Source organism: Alternaria dauci, chromosome 2 (genome assembly GCF_042100115.1).
Source record: "Alternaria dauci strain A2016 chromosome 2, whole genome shotgun sequence".
In the NCBI taxonomy this organism is placed as follows: domain Eukaryota; kingdom Fungi; phylum Ascomycota; class Dothideomycetes; order Pleosporales; family Pleosporaceae; genus Alternaria; species Alternaria dauci.
In genome coordinates, this window is record NC_091273.1 from 3343908 (window position 1) to 3364031 (window position 20124).

Below are 20124 nucleotides of genomic sequence, written 5' to 3' on the forward strand. Positions count from 1 at the left end.
GATTGCACCACGTATTCACGGAATCGATCGCTCGTGGTTGATTCCTACCCTTGCTTCAGATCTCTTCTCCATACACTTGAAGTCTACTCGGCTGGCCCTTCGCGTCGTGCAGGAGTAGAGGTAGAAGAAGCATAAAACGAACGTGGTCCTACATGTTCTCAATCTGGGCCTGGCTCTGTCGTGAGAGAAGATGGTGGGCAGATGAGACGCTGGCTTAGATAAGGGTCTGACGTCCGAGGCAGGTGGAGACGGCGGCGGTTGTGTTTCGGCTGCATGATCCCTGTTAGACAGGGCCCATGCACCGTCACCACCGCGCGCGTGGAACTTTGGCTAGAGACAAGATTCAATGACGAGAGACACGACACTCACCATAATGCACCTTTTGCTTGTCCTTGTTTGATTGATGAAAGCCAGCCTGATACCAGTTTATATCTGCTCCAGCATGCGATAAATCTGCCCCTCCCCCTGTCCCACCCATGCCGCCGCCAATTCACCACCCCCGACCTGCGCCGCCATCATGTCCTCGCCCAATAGCCCACGGAGATCGACCGAGAGCTTCGAGTTCCTATCGCCGAACCCACCCCAGGGCTCCTTCCCGTTCCCCGCCTCGAATCATGACTGGACCAACCGGCCGAGCTCCACGGGCGGGCGCTACAAGCCGCGACGTGGCTCAACGGCATCCTCGATACACTCGGTCGGTGGTTCGCTCGACAGCGGCTTCAAGGGCACCATGGGCGCGGTGAGAGAGCAGAGCAACAATGCCATCTCCACGCTGCTCACGCCGCCCATTATGCGGACTGGCATGGTCCCACACACGACTGCTACGGCGACTTCAGGCCACCGCCCGCCATCTACCAAAGACATACCACCCGTCACGCTTACAAACATACCCCACGTCGAACCCTCCGCATTCAATCCCTATCTATCGCAAGTCGGCAGTCTGTACGAGGCTTTCCAGCGCGCAAAGGCAGAGGCCGAGGCAGAGTCCGCCCCGCCAGCAAGGAGAGGGTCAAAGAAGGATGATTCTGAGTCGCCGGCGGGGACGCCCAACTTGGCAGGAACGCCCTTTACTCCCAACGGCCCGCCGAAACCGAAGCGTCGAACGAGCGGATCCAAGCGCGTCCTACCAGCTATTACCCCCCTCTCCACCATACCCAGCATCTACTTCGACGATAACTTTCACCTGGAAAATCCGCGCACCTTTGACGTGGTGAGCGAGCGGTCCGAGGTGGTTCGACCAGTCAGAACAGCAGGCAGCGACGACCATGGCGCAAACGGTTCTTTGGACGTGCCACAGCCTCCGGGGAGAAAGGCTTTGGCTACGAATGCCATCTTGCAGGAGAAGTTGTCGTGGTACATGGACACGGTCGAGGTGCACCTGATCTCTGCCATATCGACAGCGTCGACTTCTTTCTTCGCCGCACTCGGTTCTCTACGCGAGCTCCAGACGGAAGCTTCAGATTCCGTCGCTAGAATAAAAGAGCTTAGGGAGGACCTGAAGAAGCTGGACGAGCAGATGGCAATAGGAGGCTTGAAGGTCGTTGAGATGAAGAGGCGCAGAGAGAACTTGAGAAGGCTGACCGACTCGGTTGACCAGCTGCAAGCTGTCATCATTGGGTTGTCACACTGTGACGAAGCCGTCGTTGATGGCCAACTTGAGACTGCCATGACCCGGATAGAGATCATCGAACGATTGATTACAGGCGCACTGGACACGACTGATGCTCAGAGCACAACTTGGCTGGACTCTCGATTGCCTCCGCAGTTGATCGATCTACGACACCTCAGAGCGCTAGACGGCGTATTTGAAAACATCACCGAGCTCAAGTTCCGCGTAGGCAGGGGTTTCGAGGTACGCTTTGTCGACACCTTACTCACGGACCTGCGAGAGCATGTAAAACGAGTCCCGACTCGCGACACGCTGGAACGATGGACTGCGGCGTCGCAAAAGGCACGAGGATCCAACCAGAAACCGAAGACGACGTTGCCGGCCTATATGACGACAGACGAAAAGTTACGTGCAGAGCTACGAGCCAGCTTGTATGGCCTGAGCGGTGCGCAATTTACGAATCAAGCTAGTGCTACTTTCAGAGAAGCGATGATCAAGGAGATGAAGGTCATTATTAGGAAACACCTTCCGAGCTCAACGGAAGACGATACTGGGTCCATGGCCTCTGTATCCACAAGAGGTGGCCGAGGGACCAGCCAGCAAGACAAGAACTCCATTCTTGCAAGGAATCTACGCGCCATGGACCCCGAAGATGCTGAGGTCTTTTTTGCCAACATTTTCACCAATATTGGAGAAGCGCTACGCCGTCTCAGTACGCTGATCAAGGTGCTTCTTGATGTTACCAGCGGCGTTACCACCCCTCCCGCCTCTGCTGGTGGGCTCCGATCTCCCCCACGAAGTCCATATATGCACAGCATCGATGATTACATGAGCAACGGCGTATCAGCTCCGAGTTCAAATGACTTGCAGATGGAGCTGATGCAAGCTTTAGATATGTCGAGTCTCCTGGGTCAGGCTGTTGATGCAGCGCAGACACAGATTACCAAGCTCCTCAAGGTCCGATCTGAGGCCACAGCCAACCTTCCCCTGGAACGGTTCTTACGTTACTTTCACATGTGTAGGCTGTTTGCCGACGAATGCGAAGCTGTCTCAGGACGCTCTGGTGCCGCTCTCAAAGGTGTCGTCAATACTCATATCAATGACTTTGTGTCCAAGTTCGGCGACTTTGAGAAGCAGGAGCTTGTGAAGGCAATGGATTCGGATCGCTGGGAACCCAAAGACTTTGATGCGCAGGATACCGAGGTCTTAGCACGTCTACTGAAGGGTATGGAGAGCGACCCAGCAAGCTGGGCAGAGACTGGTGACCTCCTTCGAGACATCGAAAAGCCGACTACAAATGGCACGTCGGCGCAAACCAATGGCACATCAGAAGACAAGCCCAAAGAAAAGAACAAGACTACCATTCCCGCCGTTGTTGACGAGGAAAAGTACACCATCTCGGAATCATCGACCGTCGTTCTGCGTGGCATCGAGCGCTTCGAAATTCTTCTTTCAGCCATGCCAAGTATGACTTCGGAAATCTCCACTTCACTCTGCGACTACATCAAACTCTTCAACTCACGATTATGCCAATTGATCCTAGGCGCTGGCGCCATGCAGTCTGCGGGCTTGAAGAACATCAACACCAAACACCTTGCCATTGCCTCTCAGACACTGTCATTCGTTGTCGCTATTCTGCCCTACATCCGCGAATGCTTCCGACGGCGCACCGCATCCGCTTCCAACAAGTCTTCTATTGGCGAATTTGACAATGTCAAGCGTCTACTGTATGACCAGCAAAACCAGATTCATGAGAAATTGACGGGTATCCTATCTGGAAGAGCAAAAGTCCACATGCGAAGTCTCAAGAAGGTGGAGTGGGACACCGATGCCGAGGTCAACAAGGATGTCAGTCCTAGTATGGAGAGCTTGACCAAGGACACCGTGACCATGCACAAGGTCATCAACAAGTACTTGAGCGAGATTCAAGTCCGTATGATCATGGGGCCTGTATTTGAGAGTTACAGAGAGGAGGTTGGCAACGTCATCAAAGAGGCGGCAGTCAAGACGCCTGGTGGTAAAGCACGGTATGTTATTAGGATGGATCCGTTGTATATGTGATGGCTAATGGAATTCTAGATTGCTACGCGAGGCAAAGCTGTTTGATGCAAAACTTGGGCCTATCGATGGCGCCGGCAACGTTGGCTCTCATCTCATCGGCCTTGTGGTCAGCAAGATAGTGACCCAGCCCAAAGCCGAACCCAAGGCGGAACCGAAACAAGAACCTGAAGCCGAGAAGAGCGAGGAAAAGACGCAAAGCTCTGAAGCAGAAACGGAAAAGTCAAGTACGGAGGCGACTTGAGATAACACAGCATTCTAGACCCGTTTTTATTGAAACGGCTACGTATCGATACATACGTCCATAACATCTACACCTGCCGATCATTCGGTGTATCCGTGAAAGGTGTTTTGTTCTTCCATGGACTTCCTACGCCGATCTTCGACTACCTACGCATCCACACGTGAAGAGGTTCATGCCGACTTGGCGCATTCCTACACGCATGTCACCAACATTTCATCGTCACCCAGCAAGGCGTTTTGGAGTAATAGAACCACTGAGAGGATGTCATGGGGGTAAAGCGCCGTTGAATAACGACCTACGAGGCGGGAAGGAAGTACGAGATAATGTTCTTATACCATTTTCAAGAATCACGATATTCTCAAGGTCCCCAAAGGAAATGTGGACTCTCTGTCCATGCCTCGCCTGATGCATGTCTGCCTTCCTTTCGTTCAGTGTCTTTGTGTGCTTTGACGTCCTGTGCAGTTGTTGCGGTGGCCATATTCTTTGTGCTCTGGCCTGTTGTAACCACCGTGGCTTTATCACCGCTACAAAAGACAGCCATAACATCTTCTTTCGACACCATCTTCGCAGGCTCTGTCACGGTGTTCAGACTTGCTTGTTTACCCACGTCGTATTTCAGATTTGATTCACTGTCTCTCTCGCCTTCTTCATAATCGTACACGCGCGCGTGCAAAGCTAGATGGGCATTCATTTCTGATTTTGAAATGCCAAGTTTGATGTGTAACGGTATGTTTTTCCAGGTTGTTGTGATGTTTGTGTTGCTGATGGGTCGGCGCTGGGGATACATTGGGAATTGAGGAGGCAGAGGGGAGAAATGTTTGTACGTTCATGAAGGGATTAAGAAGAGGAAATATCAAGATGCTAGGTGTTGGCTGACACCTGTGATCTATATATCCGCATCACTGGCGACTATTCATTGGTTTTGATTCCTTGTCATATTAATTCAATTAGCGACACGACTTCTCCAGCTGACACTGGAAGAGGGAATGAAGAACTACGCTTGTGTGATTATGACATGCATTCATCGGCTCGTTGTCGTGCGACCTGGAAGAATCCACCATCCCGTGCGATCCTGTCTTCGCCGACAACCACGGCCTGTCCCTCAGATGCTAACTGAATCTAATTCCTGCCGAGATTGCAGCAGCTGTAGTCTTTCTTAGAGACACCAATAGATTCTGCCACCATGTGCCCACTGGGACTTGTCGTTCGCGAGTTTCGCTTAGGGCGTAGCCGGTCCGTTATTCTTTACCTGTTGAGATGTTTCCACGTATATAAGTCCAGTCCATTTTCACATTGCATCAAACGTAATTGTTCATTGATACGCGGGGGCGTCCCCAAGATCTTAAATTATTATCAAATGAGCGACTAAAAAGCTAGAAAACAACACCCGCGAGACAAGACCGGAGTGTTGGACCCGACTGATCTCACACTTCCTCTGCGACTCTCAGTGCATCCATATATATCATCGAACCCATGACTCTGGACCGCTTCTGTCGTTTTGCTTTCGAGTCAAATAGGGATTCAATTTCCAGCGATGCAAGGCCACCTAGATGGTAATCCAAGAGCGGATAGCCAAGTTTTGGCACCCTGGAGCCTGACCGGGCCTGATATCGATAAAGTTTCCGCTCGTAGTCGACGTGAGCTGAGAGCAAGGCAAGTTGAAGAACCTCACTTTATTTCTATTAGCAAATTACTCCTCGATAACACGGTGCATCGCATACCGGTTCTGTTGAAGTTGTTGATGTCGAACAAGGTGCTAGCGAACGGCCCAACAGTCAGGTCCTGGCATCCGGCAAGCCCCACAGTGCCCGACTGTAGGAAGACAGTATCCTCGGCCCAGGGAGAGGGACCGCAGCCGCCGTCGCGGAAGAAGCGGGCGTAGACGCGAGCAGCGCCTTCGAGCTGGCGCTTCTCCTCTAGTTCGAGAGGAATGGCGCTCACTGTGAGCGCAGCGGCGAGAAGAGTGGTGAGAACGGTGAGCTGCATGACTGGAATTGGAAGCAGAGGAGCTATGATATAGGTAGATGGGTAAGAGAGTGATGAGTTGATATGGTGAGTTGGTGAGTTGGGAGAGGAAGTAAAGATATGTTGGCTTATGATGCTTGCTTTATATGTCTCGATGTGGTGTCTATAGTGTCATATAGCAACTGATTCATATAACCAAGCGCTGTTGCTGTTACGTATTGCCTTCCTCTCCCAACTCCAGTGTGGAGCTCGATTTTGATCGCGCAGTTGGTGGCTTGCATCGCTTCATGTGGACTCAGTAGGATACGGCAAGTATGATGCTTGTGAGAAGCTCTTATCGAGCGACTAGAACCTTCTAGGATCGTTTTATCAGCCAAGATGTAACATAACGCGGGGGGACAGCACGTTGGTGGCTGGTAGTTGGTGGGTTTATACGAGGCAGCAACGCAAAGATCCTCTGGTGTGAACTGAAACTTCGTGTCACATTTTAGGAATGGCCTTCTAAGCATCTCGATCTTGCAGGTAAGCTGATCGACCTTGCATGCATACCTTTCCACGTGCATTGAGGCTGCATCGATAGGTTATGGTTCACCCACTACAAGCTGACAGATCTTGCACCTGCCTAGCGAAAGTTACGAACCGAATCCTAAGGAATTGGCCAACTTCCACGATGCACGAGAAGTGAAATTTTTCTCTAGTATTTCAGCCAGTACATCATTCGTGTCGCTGTTATTTTGCATGCTGGGTTGCCCCGCGTTGTTATATTCTACTATAAACGAGTGACTAGAAGCATCTAAGATGTGTGAGTTACTTCCTGCTTCAACCCCACTGTGATGGGAATCGGAGTGTTGGACCCGATTCAGATCACATCATACTACCACACAACAAGACTATCCTCATTTCCTTTGCTGACTGGCTCCTCATCACCCTAATTCGTCTACAAAGTGACATAAGATTTGAGCGTCAGCGTCTGGCAGCCAACTGAACCGGGCGTGATATCAATGTGATGTCCACTGTCGACAGTGGTAAGTTGAGAGCAAGGGAGATCGTAGAAACGAACTGAATGTCACTGGTCAGCTTCTTTTACTCTATTCTCATTAGCATGCTGTAAGCACATACTTGTCCTGGTAAGACTGCCAGTCTCGTTGAAGTAGGTGCTGGGGAAGTTGAAGCTTGGGGGTAGGTTCATGCACGTGCTGAGGCCGATGGCGGTGGTGTTCTGAAGTGGGACGTAGTCGTCGCCCCATGGGCTTCCGTCGCGGCCACATCCGGTGTCGCGGTAGACTGGAGGTTAATGCCAAGGTTAGTCATCTTCCTTGGCAGCTTTTGTATCTGTAGAGACATTACGTACAAGTGGCGCGAACATGTGGGATTTCCTGGCGAGCCTCATTGCTGTTGGCAGGCGCGGCGGTAGCGGTCACGGCCATGGAGGCAAGGCAGACGGCAAGGGCTGTGAATTGCATCTTCGAGATTGGGGTACTGAAACGTGATAGTATTGTTGATCGAGTTTATGGATTGGCTTAGCAGGATTGGCATCCCTTCGTTGTAAGTCAACTCCGCTTTATAGCAAAAGGCTATGCCTCCGCTGAGGTCCGCACTTCGCCGCTACCCTAGATTCCGTGACGTGTAGGAAAGGTCCTCTTTTCCTATGAAATGCCACAGGAGCTCTATGCTTGGAATGTTTCCAACCGTTTCAGTTGGTGGCGCATCTCTTTCGGTGGTAGGGCATACGTCAGTTAATGGTAGAACACCTTGCTAATGTCTCTGCGGACGTAAGATAAGCCGCCAAACAACAAGACTTTGTCGATTCGAGACAGGAATGTAGTTGACTGCTCACTCGATCGAGCATGCAACTGTTTTTGCGCCCACGTGGGTGTATAGATGATGACATTATATCTCGTATATGGGCTCGTGCTAGTAGAACTCCTACTCGCTTAGGAGCTCTTTCCTTTCCTGTTATGCTGATGACGACCAATGTCAATGCTTGGAAAGCGGCAAATATCGGCTATGGATAGCCAACGCAATATCTGCTTCCCGTCTTAATGCTTAAAGTTAGCACTTGAGTACTACATGTGAGTTCATCTGGTACACCAGAAGGCGTGATGACTAGCCAGTGTCTCCCGACTGACTAGCGTAAGGCACATAGGAAGATGAGCTGTGTAAAGCGAAGCGGAGCTCGCTGGCAAGGTCTACCAGTACGAAGCAGTTGCAGACGGTCAGCGTTGGCGGTGACGAGTCCACGTGTAGAATTGCCTTGGACCTTGAGGAGACCTGGTTTGGCAGTGATGACTGGGTAGTGCTTTGGGGTAGTGACGATTCGTGGCGGAGAAAAGTCCCAGAGAAGGCTCGCTCGCTTCACTGAATCTAGCGAGTAAGAGGCCTGAAGCATCAAGCTGCACCCTGGCAAGTCACCCGCCATCCGTCGTCAGCTTACGGATGGCGCTGCTGACCCCACGGCCGGCCAATAGTAGCTCATCAACAGCGACCAGTGATGCGCCTAGAACGACAACAAGTTGACGTACGAGCGGCCCGTCCCACTGTTTGTTTCCAGGTCGACGTTTCCCAAACGATGAGGGGGTCGGTGGTGTTTTTTTAATCATTACGTTCGTACATTCAATTAGCGTCATATATCTACCAAGCTCGACGCTAGAAGACAGCAATCTTCGGCAATGGCTTGTTCTTTACTTGCTCAAACGTCATCCTTCTAGCCCCCACATACCCAGAGCTTCCTAACCCATTCCGAGAGTCGCTTCGCGTCCTGTTGATGCTGTCTTCTGCGGTCTCAGCATAGATGAACGTGCTTGAGATTCCCACACGACTAGCGGATTTTAATTTCCGAACTGGCACCGGTTTACGTATAATGATCTTTACGTCATGCTCTCTCTGGAATTGCCTGTTTGAGGCAACGTGTGGGGTACTGGCCGTGCGCGTATGGTGCCTAATCTGACTTTTAACATGCTCCATATCAGCTAGAGGTGCACCATTCTCCATGGCATAAGCAGCCTCCCTACTACTAGCGCTCTTGCCCTCAATGACACTGTCCGAAAAACGGTTACTTCGGCTTTGAAGCTCATCAGATGCACGTCGCGAACTAGATCTTGAGCTTAGGCGAGTTGGACGAGTGAGAGTTATCGAGGAGCGCGAGTATTGGCTTCGGTAATATGATTCGGTGCTGGGCAAATAGGCATATGAGTGTGTCAACGGCGGAACCGACGTGAGACCGTCGGGATGAATGGCACGCCATGTAGACAACGAATACCGGGCTGGTACAAACAAGGGTGTGGCCTCCAGTTTTCGCGTAGGACCAGATAAACGAGGCGGACGCGTCAAGGATCCACGATGTATAGGCAAATAGGATAAGTAGTCTGCAGTGCCGACTGACAAGTTGCGCTGTGCCGCTATGTAAGCAGGAGGTATAGGCGGCGGTGCATAAGGCGAAGTAAAAATCCTGGAATCTGATGAATTGATTCCAGAAGGAGCGGAAATAATCGGTGGTGTCAGACGTTTGCTTCGGCTGACCGTGTCGAATGATCTGCTCCTACGTGTCGACGCAGGTCCGTGTTGGTCATGAATGCTCTTCTCCGATATCCCTACTCGGCTGTCCGTTAAGGATGGCGCAAATGAAGGATACGGTGAATGCAGTATGTTTGCAGGCTTTTGATAGCCGTGCCTGAACAGATGAGCTTCGAAGGGACGATTGGCAACGGCAAGTACTGCAAAAAGAACGCATGACGTGATTCTAGTGACACAATTAGACTCTGCCCAAAATGGGGGAACGGTTTCGACCTACAGCGATATGGCGGCAAACGCCATGCCAACACAGCTCCCTAAGCAAATAGAACCAGATTCCCAACCTTGAAGTCCAGGCGCCTCACGTAAGCAAATAGGTCTTCTGGCGACGATTATCATGTTCCATCCCGTCGTCAGCAGCCACAAGACGCATAGCAAAATCACTAGGCGAACGGCAACGTAGGGGGTCTTTTTGACTGCCGAACTGTTTCGCTGCTGCTGCTCCCATGCCTTTTGTTTGCGGGAGAAAAACGTGTGTAAGAAAACGTATACGATTGTTGCAAGAGCCTATGGGATTTAATGAGTATTGTTCTTTGCTGCAAGGCTCCAAGCACATACTGAAGTCAGAGTCAAGACCACCGGCGCGACATTTGTTATATCCCGCGGATCAGATACTATCTGGTAGAGTGAAGTGACGAGACATACGATGGCACTCCAGATCAGCACATTAAGGAGGAGGGTGATGCATATAAGAGTGACTTTTCGACGCGGAATCCCGGGACGGGGTTTAATCGTTTTGGTTTCCGACTTGGTGAGCGCTTCTTCAGCATCGCTGTGGCCGAAGTAGGATGCAGCCATGCAGTGAATGATGACTCGCAGGCGGAAGAAGGACAGTATTCTTATCGCAAGCACAATAACGGTACATTGAGGAAAGTGTGGCTAGGGTATAGCTGGGTATAGAACGGTCTAATAAGAAGCAATGACGATAGTGGCTTTCAAGAGGTTCTTGGATAGAGCCTGAACGTCTCATACAGGTGACGTCTCAGAGGCAACGCTACCCGCCTTGAGCGGTTGGTCCGTTCTCACACACGGCTCTTTCCTGGTTTGATTGTCTTTGCTACATGATGTGGATGCTCGGTGTACCAGACAGATGTTATATGGGTGCTGTTGTCGGCGTGAGGGGTTTCATGCTCATCCATGCAAAGGCAACAATCGAGGAAATGTACGACATTTCAGCTCCGCTCGATAGCACTATGTCTGCCATGGGAGAAATTTTCGTCTGTGTGATCACGCGGTGGGAGTCTGTTCATTGTCGCAGAGCACCTTCGCTGCATACGCAATGCATTCATGCAAAGCGCTAGTGATGGATGGGTCCCCCAGATAGATTGTCCGTATAATAGCACCGGCAATGCCAGCCAAGAGATGGAATCCCGCAGCTCTGCGACAAAGTCTCCAGTTTCTTATTGTGCGTGCATCGGCAGCGGTATTCGCAGGATGGATGCGGTGCCGCCGGCTGTGATCGGCGATGATACGATGATAGGGTTAATGCAAATGTGCCAACGTGTGGTGCTCGGCGCTGGTGTTTCGGCGTCTCTGGTCTCGGGAGGGTGTGTTCCGAGTATGCCCAAGGACGAGGTGGAATTCCGGATTCAAAGGAACAGGAGTAGAACAAGGAGGAGGATCAGCACGAAGATGAGGACGCCGATGCAGCAACTGGACCATGAATCTAGGGAAGCCAGTCAGCGATGCCCGTTGCATGGATAGCACGAATCTTACCTTCGTTTTGTTTGATGACCCAGCCGACCTTTTTGAGGCCTGTTTGAAGCTTGCCACCGACTCTGTCTGCCACGTTGTCGACATCGGCGAGTAGTTCGCCCTGCTCCTCAAGCTCACGGCCCATGTCGTCGGCTTGCTGTCGCAGGTTGCCGACAGTGCGGAAGACGCCGTCAAGGGCCTCGTCCTGCTCGTGCATCATCTCCAACTGTCTCTCCTGCTCGAATGCCGCGTAGTTGTCCTCGTCCTCGAAGGAATCCGGGTCGGGCAGATTGTCTTTTGCGTGTTGGACCGTCTGCTGCAGTTCCTCGCGCATATTCTCAATCTCATAGCCGACATCCTTGACCAGCGTTCTCCGCCGCTCGACTTCGTCAATTTCCAGGCCGAAGCGATAGGGGTCATGCTCGACGGCCTTGACGCTCTCGACCAGGTCCTCGAGGTCCTGACTGAGGTCTTGGAGCGTCTGCTCGAGTTCGCTGCGCGCTTCGCGAAGCTCGGGACTGTTTGCCGACGAGGCTGAGGAACGGATACGCAGATACGACTTGAACAGCGGGCGCGCCGTATTGAGGGCAGACAATACGTCTCTATAGCACGTGTCAATGGAGGTGGATGTCCAAATCGCGAAGGGAGCCGTCTTACGCCTGCACCTGGAGGAAAGGATCCTCGTCGTTCTGTGATGACATCATCTTGGGCTGCGCGACACCGATTGTCCCTCCAGAGTATAGCCGTGAAGCAGGATGGGCGTCGATGGAGCGTGGGCGAGAGTGTTGGAGCGTGTCGATACGCTGTCCGGTACGAGCGATGACGCGCCCCAACAACACCTCGGCACGGACCCACCTTCCCAAAAAAAAAAATCGCCCACAGTGAGTCCACAACTCCACTACACCTTCGCGATGGCGCTCTCACCAAGGTCGCGGATACGCAACAACAACTACAACGCCCTGTGTATAGGAGATATTGGATAACACAATGGGTCCGGACACGCCTCTTCCCCTTCCTCCCCATTTCACCAATGCTGAAGAGTACATCGACTCGTTGCTGAACTTGACAACCTCCTCACGGCTGCTCCAGACACTATGCGGAGGTGTTCACATACTGGATTTCTACACCAGGTCACCTGATCTCTACTCGCATATCTTGCCGCAGTCATGGAGAGAATGGTTCAGGACGCGAGACATCATGGACATCTTGGACCTCTTGATGAGGGAAGACCTCAGCCAGTTCGGTCCGGAAGGACAGGCCAACGATAAAACCTGGCGCAATGGTCCTGCACCGCCTGAAGAACTGCTACACTACATCCGGACTGTACGGAATCACTTGTTGGCTCGTGACTTTCCTCCACCCAATTCCGGCCTCCAGCCTCAAAAGGCTGCTATATCCCGTCACATCGCAACTGGCATGAAGGTCAAAAAAGTGCACGAAGTCGACAACTTTGCGCGCTACATTGACAGACTCACCTCCGAGATAGCGCAGTCTGATAAGAAACCCATTACCCACCTCGTGGATTTTGGCTCAGGTCAAAACTATCTTGGTCGCGCACTCGCTGCACCCCCTTACTCCAAGCACATCGTCGCCGTAGAAAGTAAGCAGCATAACATCGAGGGAGCAAAGAACATGGACATCTTGGCCAAGTTGGTAGCAAAACCTACGGTCATGAGGAACAAGAAGGAGTATCGCGCCAAGATGGGCAAAGTGAAGAAGGGCAAGAGGGTTGAGGAAGATGCATCCGCTTCAGCCACCCAGAATACTAATCTAGCGTCGCCACTTCAAGCCGGTGTGAGCTGCGATGAGCATGGCTGTGCACCACCTCAATTCTCTCAAGATGTTCCAAATCCTGCTGCACCTGCTGAATCTTCTCCCGAGACCAGCGGGCTTGCAGACCCGATTCCGGCTACAAAGACTTCTACACTACAGATATACAATGAAGGCCATGGTAGTGTACAGTACGTGGAGCACATCATCAAGGACGGCGATCTAACACCTGTTATTGACCAAGTCCTGGACAGCTCACGTGTACCCGAGGAGATTGTGAGCTCGGAGACATGTGTAGTTGCTGAAGCTACCAATTTGAACGCTGTACCCAAACCAAAGGACGTTAACGCCATGGTCATCTCACTGCACTCATGTGGCAACCTCGTTCACTACGGGCTACGCTCTCTGCTCCTCAATCCACACATCTCCGCAGTAGCAATGGTAGGATGTTGCTATAATCTGCTCACAGAACGCCTTGGTCCTCCTACCTATAAGCTACCTATGCTCCGTCCTAATCACCCACGCCTGGATTCTACTTCCAAAGCCTTCGATCTGCAAGGATTTCCCATGTCGGAGAGACTTGCAACCTACCCCTTGCCATATACACCTCTGGAATCTTCTGATAATGACTTGAAAGTAGACGATGAGCAAGTCAAACAACCAACAGGCGTACGGCTCAACATCACAGCCCGCATGATGGCCGTGCAAGCACCTTTCAACTGGGGTGTAACTGACTCAGAACTCTTCTTCACTCGTCATTTCTATCGAGCCCTGCTCCAGCGTATCTTCCTAGATCGTGGCGTGGTCTCCGCACCCTTGGACGAACAAGGCCTTGTTGGCGGGGCAGTATCAGCTAACGGCCATACCTCTCAAGTGAACTGGACACCGCCAAATGGCCGCGGTCCTGGCCTCTCGTCGGACGGCACAACTACGCCGCTTACCATCGGTACCCTGCGCAAATTTGCCTATAGCGACTTCGTCTCGTACGTTCGCGCCGCACTGGCAAAACTCACGGCTGAGAACTCTTTCTGTGAGGTTGATCCAAACTTTATCAAGGAAAAGATGGATGGGTTGACAGATGACGATATCAGAGACTACGAAGTGAGCTATGCCGAGAGGAAAAAGGAACTAAGCGTCATGTGGAGTCTGATGGCCTTCAGCGCCGGTGTAGTGGAAGCTGTCGTGGTCACAGACCGATACTTGTGGCTCAAGGAGCAGGAGGAAGTGGAGCATGCGTGGGTTGAGCCGGTATTCGAGTACAAGTATAGTCCACGCAACCTTGTCGTTGTGGGCATCAAGAAGTAGAGCGGTATTCCCAGCTTTTGTCAACGGGATCACATGGTCTAGGAAAGGTTCGAACAACCTGATCGTACTGAGTCATTTATGAATTCATTGCTAACCTCATCCATTGAAATGTATCCTGCGATTGTGTAGATCCTTTGTCCTGGCCGAAACTCCGATGCATAAAAGTTCCTGCCTGCTTCTCGTACGAGACGCCAACGAGCGATGCGCCTTGGGCATACAAGGCGTCCATAGATTCTACACGTCATATACAAGGCATCCAAGCCGACCGGACAATTCGGCGCGTTTTCGTTCCACAAAACCTTCTTTCGGCGTACCACCGGGGGATAATACCTCACCGGTGTGCTGAGGCTGTGTAGATGGTGCAACTGAGGCGTCCAGCCAATCTCTTTTCGTTACCGAATCAAGCGTTTTCAGTAGGTGTTCTTAACGCTTGGCACTGAAAGCGCCCGCCCAGCGGAGAAAGTAGTCCGCTGCCCAGAACGGTTGTGGAGTACAAGCTCTGTCACATGAACCTTCAGCCCCACGGGCCGTTCCTAAGGGAAACACAAGTCAGAAAAGTAAGAAACGTCAAAATCGGGGTTCTAATTTTGAAGTGCGGCGCTGCACAAAAGCGACACCACGGGATTTAGCCGCTTCGAAGGAACACGCTTGTCCCGCGTACCCGTGCATCTCCACTTATTCTACATGCTCTTCCATCCGATTTGCCTACCAGGCCACAGCAGCCGCAACGCCAGCCTGCTTTGAGCGACATGTACTGGTCATGCTATACGCAGGGCTCTCGTAGCCAAGCCTCTAAACAAAGCCCGGCAGGCGTGTACGAAGCGAGTGGCGTTTTCAGGCAGCGGTACCTATGGGTCATGGCCTTAACGGGTAAAGAGGCCCTGCTATGTGCGTTTGGGTTAAGATGGCGATGGTGCCTACGTGTGGAGGCTACTTTCTAGTTTCATCTCATATCGGATTGAGACACTTGGGCTGAGAAACGTGTATCACGAGACCAGAGAGGCGCCTTTTGACTAGTCGTCGTCCTGGGGAGGCACCCGTTACAAAAGAAGGATCGTCAAACTTTGGTAAAAGTGGGAGCTACGGAGATTACGACTAGAATCGACATTGGAAGGCATTATCGTATTCAGAAAGAGAAGGATTGAATACAAAACCAGACACCTTCTTTATACTCGAACAGCCACGCCCACACACCTCACACAGGTGGTACCATTCATATCGCACCGTTCTGTATCTAAATCCGCAGTTTGGAACGATCCCAGGTATAGCTTGCGCTTTCTGGACCATGAGGTCCTTTATAGCGCTCTCAGCGCTCCTAGCAGCTGCAACAGCACAATCAATCACAGCCACAGACGCCTCGCAGTCGTTCGATATCGTGCCAACATCGACACCCAGGCCATCGTCGATAGACGATATTGAACTTGACCCAACGACTACAGAGAGCGTTTCCGGACCGATAGAGACTAACCAGGCTTGTGGAGACATAGCTGAGTTAGTGGCAAATGACTTCTCAGAGTTTCCAGTCGTAGATGCTGCACTAGCGTACGCATGCCTCAAGTCCCTGCCTTTCGACTCAACCGACGCGTCTTCAACAGTGGATGAGATCAAGAAGATGGTGGAGTTTCAGTCGACGCTCACCTACCTCAAAGATCCACCAAGAGGATGGCCGAACGAAGCCGTCGATATCGTTGCTGGCTTAGACGACATCAAAAGCAACGTCGAATCCGGACAATACAGCAATGAATTCGACTTTGAAACTGATATTGCATCTTTGATGGTGAAGGCGCACGATGGACATCTTGGCTGGAACGGTATGGCATATGCAGGAGCCTTCAGGTGGCGGCGAAGCAGTGCTTTTACTCTGGTCTCCGCATCAAGAGACGGAAGCGAGATACCTCAAATCTGGGCTTTGGAGGATTTCAATGGTACTGTTGGTTACGAGCCTTCGCCGGTCACGCAAATCGACGGAAGGGACGTTGTACAGTTCTTGATGGATGAGGCGAACTTGAACTCTTACCACGATCCGGATACCCGGTTCAATGCCATGTTCTTTTCGCAGGCGGCAGAAAACTACGGGTACTTTACCAGTCCAAGGTTTTACCCCGGTGCTACGACGAACGTTACTTACGAGAACGGGACAACCGATACGTATAGCAATGGTGCCATCGTCCTGCAGCCTGAGACCTGGAGCTATATCAGCGATCCTGATTCATTTTACGACACATATGTTAGGGCTACGACAAGCTTAACGAGGGTCAAGAAGAGGGATCCTACTCAACCACCCCTGCATTTGGAGAACCCGCGCGACTATGAGTTCAGGGGTACCTTTACACAACAACACGGCTCTGTGCCGTTGCTCTACCCAGATCCAGTCGTTGCTCACTCGGCGGATTTGGTGCCGTTGGCCGGATTCTTCATTAATACTGGTGCTGGCGAAATCGGCGTTCTTGCAGCGACGACGTTCAATACCGAGGACGTTGCAGGTGCACAGGAATTCCAAGCCGTAATTCAGGAGTACATCTCGCAAGCCCAGTCCCGGGGTGTGGAGAAACACATTATCGATCTACGTGCCAATAATGGTGGCAAAGTACTGTCAGGCTATGATATGTACCTGCAATTCTTCCCGTCTCAAGAGCCTCAAACACAGAGCCGATACCGCGGACACCGAGCCAGCGAAGTCTACGGCGAGAGTATATCCAGCTTTGAGGAAATAGGCCTCATGAACGCCGAACTCTTCACAAGCCCCTTTAGCAACGACGCCTACCTCTCATCCACTGGCGAAGATTTCCCAGACTGGAAATCCATGTACCCACCCGAGCGATTCAACAACGACCAATTTACAGCTCTACTCAAATACAACTTGAGCAATCCCCTGACAACAAGCAACGAGCGTACCGCCGTAGGTATCACCATGACAGGCTACAACTCGCGCAGCAACTTCACCACGGACCCTTTCCGCGCCGAGGACATTATCCTGCTAACAGACGGCGTCTGCGCCTCAACCTGCTCCGTCTTCACCGAGCTCATGGTCCAACAGTCTGGCGTACGAAGCATCGCCATTGGCGGTCGCCCCAGCCTCGGCCCCATGGTAGCTGTCGGTGGCACAAAAGGCACCCTGGTACTCCCCTCGCTCTACATGGAAGCCATGTCCGAATACGTCACCTCTGAATTTGCATCCTCCCGCTCCGAAGCAAACGACTGGGCCGAATTCCTTCCTTCAACCCCGCCCATCGCCGTAATAGATGCTAGCGTAAACTTCCAGGACAACATCCGTGCCGGCTTCGAGTCGGCGGGCGTGCCAACACAGTTTCTGAATGATACGGCGAGTTGTCGCATCTGGTATGAGCCCGGGGATTACTTCAATGTGACGAGGTTGTGGGAGAAGACGGCGAATGTGGCGTTTGGAAATAATGGGGGCTTGGATGAGGGCGCTTGTGTGGCGGGAAGTGTGACGAGTTCGGATCAGCAGCAAGGGAGGGGAGAGTCGAATCCGGAAAGTACGGGAGATGGAAATGCACAAGGGAGTGGTGATGAGGAGGATGCGGCCAGTGGGCTGAGAGTGGGCTGGGTGCATCTGCTTGTCTCTATCGGTGCTGTCGCGCTGAGTTTCTGTTTGTTGTAGATCGAGTAGTGATCGATTTTAGAAATACACCATGTCCTTGACGATATGCAAATGGATTGTTTATGTCTACATGCATTCGTACTTTCTCTAAGATTTGGTTTCGCTGAAACGTCAAACTGGCATATAGTACATTGATCTGCTTCACCCCATCCGCTAAACAGTACAAATAATCCCTTCATGACCACAGATGTCAAGCACTCTTCACTTCCTCTGCTCTCCAGATCCCCAGGCCTGCTTTCCGAAACCAACTCTTGCCGCATGCCAGTCCAACACTACATCACGGCCCCTGACCGCCGCCCAGCCAAGCTTGATTATGCCCCTGTCGTCATGACAAGAATCTGCGTTTTTGGCCAAGAGCATACATCTTCCCTCTGTGGTCTGTAGTATATACTGTTCGGGCTTGACAACCAATTCCTCAATGTCGTCATCATCGTCGTGTTCGTTTTCCTGGTCATACTCTTTAGATCCTCCTTCAGAATCCTCTCGCTCGACCCCAAATACCAACTCAGGGAAGATATTCATAGCCCAACAATCCACATACAACTGCTCATTGCCGTCTCTGGCCTGCTGCTCAGTATTGGTAGCCAGAAGCAAGACGTCCCATATACCTTTTGGAACGTGGATATATGGTGTGCTTAAGTCGAGAGTGGCAGATTCAGCAGGCATGAAAATCATACCGCTCTTTCTCATGCCGACACCGAGCAAGGGGAACTGAGCGCCGAGGATGGGTCGGAGACGGAGTCGTTCCTGTTGCATCCAAGTAAATTGATTGGCATTTTGTGACCATGAATCTGATTCAGAGATGGGGTAGAAAGTAGCGGTGCCGGACTGTGAACTGTTGAGGGGGATGTTGACGAGTAAAGTCTGCTCAATGGGTCCTCCGGCGCTGTAGGTGGCCATTGTGTTTTGGAGGTGCTCGAGAGGCTTTACGCCGAAGACATGAGGGGAGTTGGTGAAGCTGTAGTGGAGATCATGGTCCAGCTGTCGGTTCGTTAGATTTGTTTGAAGCAATGTAGGGTCGGATTGAGCATACTGTGATGGTAATTGCACGACCAGGCGCTGGCTTGGAGTCCAACAAAGGCTTTTGCTGTTGTAGCGACGGGTCGAGGTACGCAGCCTCCACGAGAAGCCGCAAAGACGCGAAGAGTATATTTCGAAGCATTTTGGAGGTGGACTGGTGCTTGGTTTTCGTGTACTAGCCACCCGTTCGCATACAAAACTAATGCCTTTTATCACAGTAGGCGTGAGCGGTCAAGAAGGATTCTTATCATTTCAGACGCACGCAAGGGTTCCCTTTGGCCACGCCGCAATATATTGTGCCTCGTTCCAATTTTCTCATCACCTAGACGTATTGCGCGTTTGCATTAGTATAATATTGGGGTCGCGAACCTCGCGGTTGGGTGAAGTGCCCTTGTAGCGCCTGCAGTTCCCTTGTGGTTCGTCCGCTGCGATGAATGCGACTGGGGTTTACGTGGGGCGCGCTGCACCTGAAACCATGGTTGGGCGCGACGACAACGAACGCATGGAAATCTCTTTTCATGCCGTCCTAATGGCATATAGCTTTGGGGTCCAAACGGATTTGAGGACTAGATGCGTCTGTTGTGCTGACCAGAATAGCAGCGCATCATGTAAGCCAGGGCGTGACATCTCTTCGGGAAGTGGCCCTTGTATGTTCGCGCGAACCAGTCTTCTCCCATGCTCGGATGGTAGTTGTTGCACTTGGATTCTTTCATGAAGACGCGTCTATCTCTTTGTAACGATTAGCCCTTCTCCGAGCAGGAGCGGCCTGGAGGAGAAAAGACGTCATTGTTGTCACAAGGAATTAGGAAGAAGCAGCGCAGCTCGAGAGGTTGGTCGCCCACGGCATTGACGGCTAACAGTGAAACCTTTGCTTCTCGCCGCAGAAGTCGTTAGTGTCGTTGCTTGTTGCTTGTTGCCGCAGATGAGTTGTGTGGAATAGGTGCCATGGAAAGTACGATCGATGCAGAACATGGCAAATGCGGCATCAGCCGGCTCACGAGACGTTTTATTTGTGAAGCGTCGGTATATCCACGGCGATGTGTCGCGTTGAGAGACGCTGGTAAACAAGAGCGACGACGCGTCGGGCCCCAGCCGCGACAGCTGTCAACTCTCCAACCTCGGACCCAGCCATCGCAAACGTCACAATTCGCCTACCAATGTCAACCATTTCTGTGTGCGAGTCAACGGACAGACTGCTTTTTGTTTCTGCATAAAGCTTCGCATCGGATCTCCACGGGCCGCAACGAGTACTGTCAGCGACCCGGT

At 51.8% G+C, this 20124-nt stretch overlaps 7 protein-coding genes across 7 annotated transcripts; 3 read left to right on the forward strand and 4 right to left on the reverse strand.

Annotated features, from left to right (window-relative positions):
• Positions 1-517: 517 nt before the first annotated feature.
• On the forward strand, positions 518-3911 carry ACET3X_003129 (uncharacterized protein; the record flags this gene model as incomplete). Its single annotated transcript, XM_069448370.1, has 2 exons — positions 518-3636; positions 3689-3911. The coding sequence occupies 2 exons, from the start codon at positions 518-520 to the stop codon at positions 3909-3911; spliced, it is 3342 nt and encodes a 1113-aa protein (XP_069309676.1).
• A 1546-nt stretch (positions 3912-5457) lies between these two features.
• On the reverse strand, positions 5458-5897 carry ACET3X_003130 (uncharacterized protein; the record flags this gene model as incomplete). The annotated part of the gene is made up of 2 exons (XM_069448371.1): positions 5458-5582; positions 5633-5897. The coding sequence occupies 2 exons, from the start codon at positions 5895-5897 to the stop codon at positions 5458-5460; spliced, it is 390 nt and encodes a 129-aa protein (XP_069309677.1).
• Positions 5898-6813: 916 nt separating this feature from the next.
• ACET3X_003131 (uncharacterized protein) lies at positions 6814-7339 on the reverse strand (the record flags this gene model as incomplete). Its single annotated transcript, XM_069448373.1, has 3 exons — positions 6814-6935; positions 6996-7160; positions 7228-7339. The coding sequence occupies 3 exons, from the start codon at positions 7337-7339 to the stop codon at positions 6814-6816; spliced, it is 399 nt and encodes a 132-aa protein (XP_069309678.1).
• A 3696-nt stretch (positions 7340-11035) lies between these two features.
• ACET3X_003132 (uncharacterized protein) lies at positions 11036-11845 on the reverse strand (the record flags this gene model as incomplete). The annotated part of the gene is made up of 3 exons (XM_069448374.1): positions 11036-11112; positions 11163-11743; positions 11799-11845. The coding sequence occupies 3 exons, from the start codon at positions 11843-11845 to the stop codon at positions 11036-11038; spliced, it is 705 nt and encodes a 234-aa protein (XP_069309679.1).
• Positions 11846-12128: 283 nt separating this feature from the next.
• ACET3X_003133 (uncharacterized protein) lies at positions 12129-14216 on the forward strand (the record flags this gene model as incomplete). The annotated part of the gene is made up of 1 exon (XM_069448375.1): positions 12129-14216. The coding sequence occupies one exon, from the start codon at positions 12129-12131 to the stop codon at positions 14214-14216; it is 2088 nt and encodes a 695-aa protein (XP_069309680.1).
• Positions 14217-15163: 947 nt separating this feature from the next.
• Positions 15164-17838, forward strand: ACET3X_003134 (uncharacterized protein; the record flags this gene model as incomplete). Its single annotated transcript, XM_069448376.1, has 1 exon — positions 15164-17838. Exon 1 carries the CDS (start codon positions 15502-15504, stop codon positions 17836-17838), a length of 2337 nt encoding a protein of 778 aa, XP_069309681.1. The 5' UTR covers positions 15164-15501.
• Positions 17839-18039: 201 nt separating this feature from the next.
• Positions 18040-19000, reverse strand: ACET3X_003135 (uncharacterized protein; the record flags this gene model as incomplete). Its single annotated transcript, XM_069448377.1, has 2 exons — positions 18040-18819; positions 18872-19000. 2 exons carry the CDS (start codon positions 18998-19000, stop codon positions 18040-18042), a joined length of 909 nt encoding a protein of 302 aa, XP_069309682.1.
• Positions 19001-20124: the final 1124 nt, after the last annotated feature.